The 12,527-nt window shown below is 29.4% G+C and overlaps 2 protein-coding genes, 1 long non-coding RNA gene, 1 other non-coding gene and 1 pseudogene across 5 annotated transcripts in view; 2 read left to right on the top strand and 3 right to left on the bottom strand.

Annotated features, from left to right (window-relative positions):
• Nucleotides 1-486, bottom strand: part of LOC110267483 — a 13,419-nt gene extending 12,933 nt beyond the window's left edge. Inside the window, exon 1 of the long non-coding RNA XR_002355196.1 lies at nucleotides 474-486. This is a non-coding gene — a long non-coding RNA (uncharacterized LOC110267483). The remainder of the gene's footprint in view (nucleotides 1-473) is intronic.
• LOC107626986 lies at nucleotides 893-1,880 on the top strand (annotated as a pseudogene).
• On the top strand, nucleotides 2,435-5,046 carry LOC107625073 (bet1-like SNARE 1-1). 2 transcript variants are annotated; one of them, XM_016327639.2, is made up of 6 exons: nucleotides 2,435-2,580; nucleotides 2,708-2,766; nucleotides 4,103-4,256; nucleotides 4,428-4,484; nucleotides 4,569-4,628; nucleotides 4,765-5,046. In XM_016327639.2, exons 2-6 carry the CDS (start codon nucleotides 2,753-2,755, stop codon nucleotides 4,852-4,854), a joined length of 375 nt encoding a protein of 124 aa, XP_016183125.1. In that variant the 5' UTR covers nucleotides 2,435-2,580; nucleotides 2,708-2,752; the 3' UTR covers nucleotides 4,855-5,046. The 2 variants fall into 2 exon arrangements, with proteins under 2 accessions (XP_016183125.1, XP_020971233.1); XM_021115574.1 differs by having other exon boundaries at nucleotides 2,459-2,766.
• Nucleotides 5,833-5,903, bottom strand: TRNAG-GCC. The gene has a single exon. It is a non-coding gene; the product is annotated as a tRNA-Gly (tRNA).
• Nucleotides 10,964-12,351, bottom strand: LOC107628237 (transcriptional regulator TAC1-like). The gene is made up of 2 exons (XM_021115573.1): nucleotides 11,712-12,351; nucleotides 10,964-11,284 (listed from the first exon to the last, which is right to left on the bottom strand). Exons 1-2 carry the CDS (start codon nucleotides 12,036-12,038, stop codon nucleotides 11,267-11,269), a joined length of 345 nt encoding a protein of 114 aa, XP_020971232.1. The 5' UTR covers nucleotides 12,039-12,351; the 3' UTR covers nucleotides 10,964-11,266.

Here is a 12,527-nt window from a genome sequence, read left to right as displayed (position 1 = left end):
TAAGTGATTTATTTTTATGTATGAAATTTAAAATACTAACCACATTACAAAACTACCCGTTGTAAAACTAGCCGTTACTATGTTATCGTTATTATTGATAAATTAATATTTTATTATTCTATATATACTACTTACATACATTTTTATTCTCACACTTTCTTCTACTCTTCTTCATCTTCTTTTAAATTTTACGAAATCAAAGTTCTACTGCTACTATTTTTTGTTCAAAAAAATAGATCCAAATCAACTTAACTCTTTTTTCAATTACTTACAAAACTTTTCTCAAAGCCACAAGGGGAGAAACGCAAGTTATTTGCACAATACCAAGAAGGGCAAAGAAAAGATGTGGAGCGAGCATTCGGAGTGTTGCAAGCACACTTTGCAAATGATTGTTGAAGATGAAAGAGACACTTATGCAGAAAATTTTGCTCAAGGCTTAGAGTATGACGATGTCGAAAATGGCTTATCACAACCTCAATTGGGAGAGGAAGATTTTACACCGTACCATCAATTTCTCTAAAGAAATGCCCAATTTCGAAATAGGCAGCAGCATAGACAATTGAAAAAATACTTGATTGAACACATATGGCAATTTCATAATACGTGTTGTCAACTATAGAGCTTAATTATGTTTTTCTTTGTATTAAGTAATTTTACAAACTAGTGTAATCCGAAATTATATATTGTGTATTATTGTTACATATGAATTTTTTTAATATTAACATCTTTTAATAGTGAATTATTTTTAAATTTATAAATTTAAATAATATTATTAAAAAAATTACATTAATTTTAAATATTTTAATTAATTAATTAAGTGGGACCATAAAGAGTAAACTTAGTTCTCTTTAATGGAGAAGAAAGATGTGTTTTGAGTTTCTATTTATTGTTTATGACGTAGTGGAGTTATTTTTTAGGGGTTTGCTACTGTACGATGATAAATTCATACGTACCGATACGTTTAAAATATGGACAAATAATAACAAGCCATGTGAAATTTATTTTCCACATCAATATTTAATTTTTATTTTTTTAAATATATATTATATCACCACTTTTACTAATACACCCTTTAATTAAATAAAAATAAAAAATATTTTTTATTTAATTTTATAAAAGTCTTAAACATCCTTCTTTTATTTGATTAGACAAAAATATCCTTTTAAATTAACGAAATTTTAGAATTCAATTAATCCTAATTTTATAGTTTCAAATAATTTAAACAATAAAACAAAAACATATTAAAAAAACAAAAAAAATCAAAATTTCTTCATCTTCTCCAATTTTTTTTATTATTCGTGCCCTAGCAAAATATATCAAAAAAATAAAAAATCGATCGTTCTTCATCTTCTTCAATTACCCCTCTAAAACAAAGCAGTGAAAGTCCCAAACCGAAACCCTAGGTTTATCGCAAAACCAATATAACGACAAAACGGGAGAAAGGACCACCGATGCTCCCAACCGAGAAAGGATCATACTAGTGAATCCCTTCACCCAAAGCATGGTTGTCATCGACGGCACTTCAAGCCTCGAAGCTCTGTTTCGCGACATGGCCGTTAACAACAGCAGCAAAGTCGGAAGACCTCCAGCTACGAAGAATCCATTGATGCCATGCCAAGCTTTGTAATTAAAGAAGGTGAAGTTGAAGTAGGAGAGTGTGTTGTGTGTGTGGAGGATTTTGGTGTTGTGCTTTAGTTAAGGAGATGCCATGTAAGCATAGGTTTCATCCGAATTGCATTGAGAAGTGGCTTGGGATGCATGGAACTTGTCCTGTTTGCAGGTACGAGATGCCGGTTGAGGAAAAAGATGAAGGGAAGAAGAAGGACAGTGAAGGAGAAGAAGAACAAGAAGAAGGAGAAAGACAGCGGCGAAGAACCTAGGGTTTTGGTTTGGATTTTTACTGCTTTGTTTTAGAGGGATAATTGGAGAAGATGAAGAACGATTGATTTTTTGTTTCTTTGATATGTTTTGCTTAGATGGGGGCACGAATGATTAAAAAAATTGGAGAAGATAAAGAAATTTTGATTTTTTATTTTTTTAATATGTTTTTGTTTTGTTGTTTAAATTATTTAAAATTATAAAATTAGGATTAATTGAATTCTAAAATTTCATTAATTTAAAAGGATATTTTTATCTAATCAAATAAAAAAAATGTTTAAGACTTTTTATAAAATTAAATAAAAAATATATTTTTTTAATTTTTTCATTGTTACTTAGAAAAATTGTAAAAATATTATATTATTAAGATTATGTTAAGTCTTAGTTGTATTTAATTTAAATTAACTATATTTAAAAAATAAAAATTAAATGTTGATGTGAAAAATAAATTCCACATAAATTATTATTATTTGTCCATATTTTAAACGTATCGGTAACTATGAATTTATCATCGTACCATAACAAATTACTATTTTTTTTATGACTAAGGTTAGATTGGAATTGGGATGTACTGGAGATGGTTTAATGCTTCTAACATTCTCATCTCTTCTCTTCTCTTCGATTTACGTACCTTCACCACCGCAACGTTTTCCACCTTCTAGAATCTTCTTCTATCTCCTTCCGGGTTATTCCTCAGATCTGGTTTCTCTTTCACTCTTCTCTGCATTCTCCTCGTTTCTTCCATTTCCTCTCTTAATTTTTTCACTTAATTTCACTGATAATTAGCTCTCATTCCTTCTGTTTCATTTATATCATTCATTCTGAACAGAGATCGCACCGTCCAGAGTAGTGGAATCTGTTGATCTGGTGAACCATGAATTCTAGAAGGTTAGTGCGGATTATAATTAAAACTTTCAATTTAATCTGTTGTTAATTTAATTCTTCTTTCTCGATTTCGTGGAAAACTGTGGCGTTGTTTATTAAGCTCGATTACGATAGGAATTAGTATCTGTTTTGTTGATTTTCATCCTCTTTTACGGTTAGCATTAGTAGGTGGAACGGTGGAACCATGGATTTCAAAATTGTGGTGAAATAGATGTGAATGTGGTTGTGATTTTGATTGTGATTGATTGGGAATTGAATTTTTGGTGTTTATGATTTTAGTGTTTGTTCGAGTGACATTGTTGATGTGAAAATGGTAGGAAGGTGGTGAATGAAGTGACGAGTTCTAAAGTATTGGTCTTCTTATTGGTCTCGTTCCCAAATTCTACTATTATGGTAATCCTTGGTGGTTTGGATCTTCCTGTAATATAAGAGTAACTTAGTTCGTCTGATGAGTGATGAATTAGTTATTAGTAGTGGCGTGTAGAATTGATTCCTGTAAAGGTGATGAGGTTTTTCAAACTAGAATCCAGTCAGGTCCTATAATCCTATTAATTAAATGATTGTTTGCTTCCCATCTTCTTTTCACCTGGTGCAATTCCTTTCTTGAGTACTCTCTTCTTCACATCTTCACAAAACATATGCATTGGAAGCTTTTGAGCTGACATTTAGATTATTCTTCGAGTCCAAAGGAAAATTCACAAACATGAGTGCACTGATATGTTCACATGTAAGCAACATGACGGAACATGGTTTTTGTTTTCGATAACAAAGTGATATGTCCGTGATCAGTGGTGAACAACTTTTTACTATTGGATCCCTATCAAAAGGACATATGTAGGCGAAGTACACTCGCCACTTCAAAATATCTGTTCTTATAGAGGTTATTTTCAATGCAGAAGGTCAACAAATAATCTTGATACTAGTATCTAGTAAGCTAATTTTATGAAACTATCCTTATTTAGTTATACTGAATTACCACTTATTTATGTTTTCCACTCTATTGTTCAGCATAATTAGTTTAAAGATATAATTGGTCAAAAATAATTAATATTTTCTTTTGGGATTTTGATAACTTGTGAAGGGTTATTTTAACTTACAAGTTTGTTATTTTGAAATACGCAAGCATTCACAGGTGACGGTAGAAATACTGAAACAAATTTTTTGTTCTTCATAGATAATTTGCTTATCTTGAACATTTTATGAAATCATGGAGATGTCTGATGGAAAGACTGTAAAACTGTTTCAATGTATGGTTTATGCAAAGGAAATCACCTTGCTTTTGTTTATTATCTAACTTTTGCCTCTTACTATATTGTTATAAACCTTTTCCCTGTTTCAGAGACGCCCGGAACAGCAGAGTTGCTCTGTTTGACGGCATTGAGGAGGGAGGCATCCGAGCATCATCACTTTACTCCTCCTATAATGAAATTGATGAACAAGATAACGAGCGAGCAATGGGTGGATTGCAAGATAGAGTCAGTCTGTTGAAAAGAGTAAGTTTAATTTTTCTTGTAAAATAATCTAGACCTAAGTTTGTTCTTCCTGTATATTTTACTTGAAGAACGCTGTGAATTATGATCATTTCCTCATTTATTTCTTTTCAGCTGTTGGTAACCTTCTCATTATTTTGATGTGTTAACGTGTTATTGATGTGATTGTAACAGATCTCAAGTGATATACACGAGGAGGTGGATAGTCATAACCGGATGCTGGACCGCATGGTTTACATATAACTATAAAAAATATTTACCATTTGCACTGCTACTTTTTTGTTCTTCTTTGATAAAATGTTGGTATTTGTTTAGGGGAATGACATGGATTCTTCAAGAGGAGTTCTTTCAGGAACTATGGACAAATTCAAAATGGTATGTGGATTGTGGAATTGTAAAACCATATGGCTTTTGCAGTAGAGTTTTCATCTGGTTCTGATTTTTCTTTGTATTTGTTTTCTTCTCTACTTTTTTTTCCCCACTCTTTTAATTATGTTGTACCTTCTTTCAGGTCTTTGAGAAAAAATCCAGCCGAAGAACGTTTTCACTTATAGCATCCTTTGTTGTGCTTTTCCTTATAATATACTATTTGACTAGGTAATTGATCTATATTAGACCCCGTAGAAGGTTTACTTGCTCTATCACTGTAATTAATGTTGCTACTTTTTAAGATGTTATTTGTTTGGGTTTTTTTGGACGTTTGAAAATGGTATCGAAACAAATGACAAATGTGCATATCAATCAAGTTTGTGAATATTTCCCTATTTCAGTGCACCATACGTTTCTTTTTCTTCGGGTATGAATTTTCATGGTATATTAGAAGGTCGAGTATAATTAGTTTATGAATTATGAATAAAAGTAGCAATGCCTTTACATTATTTCAGTTCTTTTCAAATGGTCCAACCAAGCGTGAATGTGTGTTTAGAATTTTAGATTATCTAAAAGATATAAATATTGTGAAAAATAAGAAATGAAATGAAAGAAATGAAAAATACCATTGCCTCCTATAGTATGCCACAGATATATATTGTGAAAAATACAAATGAAAAAAAAAAAACTAAATAAGAAAGTCTATCTGACCAACCAAAAAGAAGATGAAGAAAGTATAATGGCAGACACAATTTTCCCTAATTGTTGTAAATGAGACTACCACTTCATCATTATCGCACTACCGATACTTGTTTCCTTGATGAAACAAAGGAAAACAATGACAGAACACACCCGATTTGATGGGATTAGATGTTTTTCAATTTTCTAAACCTCACAGCTGAACTATCGCTGTTTCCTGAGCAGCTTAAATATGGACAAGTTTACTCGTAAATCATTAACTTATTATTATTATTATTATTATTATTATTATTATTATTATTATGTAAGGTTTTGTCGTACGTGCTGGTAAAGTGGTACTGGTATCCTGACCGCAAGCAGATCTGAATAGCGAACATGCAACTTTCTTTTTCTTTTGCAGTTCGAGTTTGTCTTCATCCTTGGATCCATTATGGCATTATTCTCATCAGAATGTTGTTGTTTCACATAACAGTAAATTCAAAAAAGAAAATTTTCAAAAGAAAAAGGAATTTGCACCAGCCGGGAATCGAACCCGGGTCTGTACCGTGGCAGGGTACTATTCTACCACTAGACCACTGGTGCTTAATTGCTGGTTTTATGATTACAATATTTCTAGAATGTGATCGCTAGCAAAAGTACTCTCTCTTTCATATTATGTATCTCATTTGCATTTTAAAATTTAAAATATTTGACTATTTGAAGAAAGAGAATAAGTGATGTATTAATTATACTAATCGAAGTTTGTCTTTTATATACAATTAATTAATTTGTACTATTCACATAATTTTCTACTTTTATCAATATTTTTTTCCTTAGCATGTATATGTTTTTGTGTCAAGACAAATTAGAAAATGGAAGAAGTTATTCTTCTTTCCAGTTTGCACAATAACATTTTCTATTTTTCTTTCAAAGGGTTTCAATTACTTTTTGTGCGGCGTTTCCTAATTATTTTTTGTTTAAGTTATGTGAGTACTAATTATTACAAGGATACTGTCTTTTTTAAGTTGAAAATAACAGTTCAATCAATATATAATTGAGTTACATTTTTCTTTTTGAACAGAAATTGCTATTTTTTAATTTCTATAAAATTTTTGGAGAAGCCATGATCCTATTGTTCAAAGCAAGTTTTGCTTCTATATGTAACGATCTATTGACCAACAATAAATCATTAAACAAAATTTAAATTTCTAACGGATTAATCATTATATATTTTGCTAATTAATTATTGTCCTGCTGGATGGGAATGAGATGCTAAATCAAAGGTTTGTGTTGTGACATAGAACGCATACATATGCATGAGGCATGAACTAAGTATGTGCTGTCATGTCACATTATAAACTCCGTCCATGGCCTGCTTTAAATTTTCCAAATACAATTCACATAGTGCTCCGCAAAAATATAAAAAAAGATTGTTTCGCATGGTTAATAATGTACTAATAAGAGATTAAGAATATCGACAAAGTTAACATAAGTGGCAAAAGTTTTGAATGTATATATGTATTTTATAAGAATAAGGGGTTATGCATTTTTTTTAATATCATTATTGTAAAAGAAAACTATCGTGTTAGTAGAGAATCTATAAATACTCAATAATATTTGAAAAAAAAAATTAATATTTATTAAATATCACTAGAATAATTATATAATTTTAGATGCAGTAAATAAATAATTATAAATATTATATTATATAAAATAACTTTAGATGTTATTTTTCTAACATTTCTCAAATACTTATATTAGGACATTAAACTTAAAGGCATGGTTGCATGTGTTAACTAGGTCGAGCCCATCTAAATTAATGATATAATAACTTTCTAAAAAATTTTGTTAATAAGAAAAAAATAAGAAGGAACAAATGCCTCCAAACTTATTAATAACTAGTGTTGATCTGTTATGTGGATTAATTGTCTTAATGATATAAATAAAAGGCTCAGTTGAGATTATTCCACAACACACAAATCATTAATCATAATTCACATAGATAAAAAATTTCTTCTGCCTCAACTCGATATTAATTATTTATGCATATTCAATTCAACATTTTTATGTGCTAATTCAGAATGCATGTTAGATATATAACTAATGTTGGGTCTAAAATAAATGGGTCCATAATACAGGAAATCAGATTATTATTAAGAGTGAGATGAATTTTTCAATTATAGGAAAAAAAAAAAAAGACTTTTGATTATAGAAGTAGTCTTGATTATATTATGCTATGCAGCAATATATACTTCATCAATATCAATTTATTCATTTTCAGTTTTCATTAGATGTATATATGCACTAAACTATTTTATTAGTATTCAGTTTTGAAAATACAGAAATATATTGTAAATTTATTTATTTATTTATTTTAAATTTATCGTCTTATATAACTAATAAACCACTATTTTATGTTTATCTTGTGCTAAATTGAGTGGCTTTTATCAAGTCTTTGCACACTTATTCATACAATTTGCATGGTTTTACAAATCTCTCCTAATTCTGTGATATAGTTAAAAACATGTTTCCTGAACCTTTAAACTGTCAATTTTAATTACCTTTTATTACCATTCGATGCCGTGATCTGTGTGTTGAGTGTTTTCAGGCTTTATAGGGCAGGAATGATTTAGAGGATGGAAAGAAAACATGCAAAAGTGGAAGGAACGCGAGAAAATGAAGTTTTGAGAAGCTGGCAGCGATGCGTACGCGTGACAAAGATTTTTCTCAAGCGTCCACGCGTATGCGTGACGTGCGCCACATGCAGAAATTGCAGAAAACGCTGGGGGCGATTTTGGGCTGGTTTTGGACCCAGTTTTCGGCCCGGAAAACACAGATTAGAGGCTGCAGAGTGGGGGAATCATTAATTCATTCATACAACTTTCATTGAGATAATTTTAGGTTTTAGATGTAGTTTTCTAGAGAGAGGGGCTCTCTCCTCTCTCTAGGTTTTAAGATTCTTATGTTTAGCTATTTTTAATTTTAGATTTCTACTTTACTTCAATTTAGTTTCTCTTCTACTTTTATTTGTCTTAACATTCTAGTTTATTTATTCCCCTTATTGATTACTTTATGTTGCTATTTTAGTTTATAAATTCTCATGTTAGATTTGATTTCCTATTTAATGCAATTTGAGGTATTTCATATTTATTGCTTCTTCTATTATTTTTGAGTAATTGATGTTTGCAATTGGTTGTTTGGATTTAATATTCCTTGCTAGTTTTCTATGTTTTTATGTTATGCCTTCCAAGTGTTTGATAGAATGCTTGATTGGATTTTAGAGTAGATTTTTCTCCTCTTGGTTTTGGTTGAGTAATTGGAGACTCTTGAGTTATTAAACTCTTTTTGTTGATGGATAATTGAAAATTGCTGGTTGATTTGGATCCCTCTAAAGCTAGTCTTTCCTAAGGAGTTGACTAGGACTTGAGGAATCAAATTGATTCATCCACTTGACTTTCCTTCATAGTTAGAGGTTAACTAAGTATGAGTAATGGACAATTGATGTCACAATTGATAAGGATAGCAAGGATAAAACGTCTAATTCTCATACCTTGCCAAAAATTTTATTAATTATTAGTTTATTTTCTTGTCATTTACATTCCTTGTTCAACCATTCAAAAACTCAAAAAGATACTTTTCTATAACCAATAGTAACATATTTTTCTATAATTTCTTGAGAGACGACCCGATATTTAAATATTTCGATTTATTTTTATTGGATTTGTTTTAGTGACAACCAAATTTTTGTATGAAAAAATTATTGTTAATTTAAAAACTATACTTACAAGATTTATTTGAAAATTCTAAACCGACAAAAATCCGTTACTCAATAACATAGAAGAGCAGAAATTTCCTATTTAGAAAAGAGCTACGGACATACACTTCAGCTTGCTATGGACTATGGTATATATTTTTTCATCCTGTTATTATTATTATTACTCTTATTTTACAGATTAAGTATTAGTACATAATATAATAAAAAAGCTATTCACAGTCGAAAGCTTAAATTTTAAAATCTTTTGTCATATTTAATTTATGGCATAGAGATATCTTGTAAAGATATATTTTATTTACAATATGCATAAAAAATAATAAAAATAATAAAAAATAAAAATAAATAAATTATATTTATATTTTATCTATCAAAAATAATTTTATGTCTCTATATCCAGTCTCTGTATCGATAATCAAACTAAATTTAATAACACATTGCAAATCAAATCAATAAAGACACAACATCATTTTGTTAGTGTGTGAACATTATTTTAAATTCAATGTCATGTTATACCACATACAAAGGACTATGTTTTGCATAAGCTTAAACTTACACCGCTCTATCTTATTCCTCACCCTTGAGAATAATAACATCACATTCAAATTAAATGTTTACTTGTTGTTATTTTCTTTCATGTATTATATATGTTTCGCTTGCACACAATAATAACAAAAGCATCACTTCCAGTAACTGTTGTAAATTGCCACAAGTGCAAGATACTAGGAACAAGCTGATGATGAACATGAAATTCTAATTAATCAAATATCACTTTCTTCATTTCTTCGCTGCTACGTAAACTAAAATTATGTTCATTTATATCTAATAACCGGGTGAAATATCTAAATGGAATGAATGTAACCATCAACATTTGGGTATTATATAAAAAGAATTTAATTTTGAGTAATGATACATAACTCTAAATATTATTATTTTTTACTATACTAGACTAATAATAATGTAATCTATATTTATAGAGATTTTACATACAAAAACAATATATAGTTTTTATCTATATTTACTAAAATTTACACATATAAATCAATACAATTTGAATTTATTTTCTAAAATTTGCACACATAATAAAATTTATTTGTTAAAGACAATTTAGTGTTTATATTAATTAAACAATAGCCAAAAATATTAAAAGTTACTGACTCTCAAAAGTTTTTCTATAATTTTTATGCGTCGACAGTATAATAAAATTTTATATAAATAGGCATTTGTGTATTGTTATATCTTTAAAAAGTAACTAATATTTTAACCCACTTATTAAAAATCATTTAAAAGCATAAATTAAATTAAATAACTACACAAAATTTTTTACAGTGTTAGTTTCTTAAAATTAAACTCTTATATATAAGAATCTAACTAAGCCTACTTGACCAACATATAATTCTTATGAAAAGAGAATAGAAAATTTTCTATAATATTTTTAGTTTCAAAAACTCAAACTTAACACCATTATAATTAAATTACTTGTCACTTTAACTAATATGAAGAATTCCACTCCAGTGATATATATTATATCCAATGAAACTATAGTAACTTATATGCATTCTCTCCTATCATTCATTTTATCATATATTCATATTTCTGTTTGATTTTGGAACAACTCATATTGTGTTTGAATTTCATCATTTGCCTATATATATATATTCTTTCAAAACCATGGTTTGGGAAAAGTTTCTCTTTTATAACTTTGCTCAAACCTTAATTTTCTATGGATTTAAAATTAATACAAATAAATGGAAATCCATACACATTATAATTAGTATAACATATACTTCAAGAAATACAATGCAACTATATGATTATGAACCACAAAAATACAGAATATAATCTTCATATATTTCAAATAAAGGTCCATATTATATGCTTAGGGAGGATTTTAATTAATTTATTTAAAAACAAAATCATAAATACATATACATAATTAAACTAATTTTCATTGCAAAAGCAGAAAGCTACTTACACAACAAGTACAACTAGCAAATGAAAAGAAACATTTGCATAACTAAGAAGTTCAACTACAACCCTAAATGATTAAATACATTATATAAAGTGATAATTTAGGGCAAGTGTTTTCAATAGAAAACATATACATATATAATTATAATTAGTACCTTCTTCATCAAAATCTCAAGAAAACCCACCTCAATAATTTTCATCTTGAAGAAGCCTAGCTCCAAAGCTATCCAAATCTTGCTTCCTATAAGTAATGCTTCCAACTTACAAAGCTATTATATATCTCACAATATATATATTTACAATTTATGCATGCCAAATTAATAATAAAGACCTAAAAGCCGGACATGCATATATATAATTATTATAATTACTTGATATCATAATTATTATTATGGATAATGACCAAGTCTAAGCTCCAAATCAAGGCCACCATCTTCACCCTTGTCTTTTATCATGTGATTATTATTCTCATGTACACATATTGGATTATTATTAGTGTACAAACTCAAATTATTACCCCTTTGCCTCCAATCTTGTCCAAACAATAATTTCCCATTTTCCCTTTGGTTTTCAACACACAAAATCTCATTATATTGCACATGATGGGAATTAGTGTGTGGAGGAAAATAAATTGGAAGGTAAGGGTTATTATTATTATTATTTTCTACCTCATGATGATAATTTCCATTTCTTGCAAGATAGCTTGGAATTGGTGATGAATAGTGCCCTAGATCTGCATAGTAGTTCTCATCATCAACCTTGCTTGAACTAGAAGCTGGAATTTTGGCTTTGTTATTGGCTCTATCTTTTCTATGAATGTTCATGTGTCCACCCAAAGCTTGTGCTGTGGTGAATCCCCTCTTGCAAAACACACACTCATAGGATCTTCCTGTTCCCATCTCTTGATGATCTCCGGCTTGCTCGTACGACGACCGATCGGTTTCTTCGCTCGACGAACTCTTCGAGTAGTCTTCTAGGTTATTGTAGAATTCCATGGTAGAAAGAATTTTTTGAGATTTATTTTTTTGTGACGATGACGACGAAGGAGGAAGAGGAGGAGGAGAAATAGGGTATGAAAGGGGAATTATTAAGAGTAATATAGAAAGGAGAAAGTGGAGAAGGTTTGAGGAAGAGACAAATGAAGGACATAGGCATTGCCTTATGGATTATCATAGTCAAGTCAATGTGTTGTAAAGAGGAAGAGTCTTAGAAGTTTGCTTAGAGAGGTATCTTGTTAGCCGGCTATAGAGAGATTCATCTCTTCTACCATATATCAATTTTTTAATTCTGGGGTTATTTTTTTAATCTTCATTATTCCTTCTTTATCATTGATTTGTCTCCCATTAGCCTTTTGTGCTTTTCATCCACATAACTAGGTCTTGTTAAACTTCTTTTTTTAATTACCATCATTCTTATTTATATATATATGTTTAGACAACGGTGTATGGTTTTTCTTGTGAAAAAAAAAATTAAGTAGATTATTT

This window comes from Arachis ipaensis, chromosome B02 (assembly GCF_000816755.2).
Source record: "Arachis ipaensis cultivar K30076 chromosome B02, Araip1.1, whole genome shotgun sequence".
Classification (NCBI taxonomy): domain Eukaryota; kingdom Viridiplantae; phylum Streptophyta; class Magnoliopsida; order Fabales; family Fabaceae; genus Arachis; species Arachis ipaensis.
Note: the sequence above shows the minus strand (reverse complement) of the source record. Positions and strands in the feature narration are given on the sequence as shown.

Bases quoted from the DNA above. Each gene is read 5' to 3' on its own strand.
- LOC107625073 (XM_016327639.2), top strand. The intron at 4,257-4,427 runs GTAAGTTTAATT...TGATTGTAACAG, and splicing joins GAGTCAGTCTGTTGAAAAGA to ATCTCAAGTGATATACACGA. The intron at 4,629-4,764 runs GTATGTGGATTG...ACCTTCTTTCAG, and splicing joins CTATGGACAAATTCAAAATG to GTCTTTGAGAAAAAATCCAG.
- LOC107628237 (XM_021115573.1), bottom strand. From the start codon at position 12,038: ATGGAATTCTACAATAACCTAGAAGACTACTCGAAGAGTTCGTCGAGC.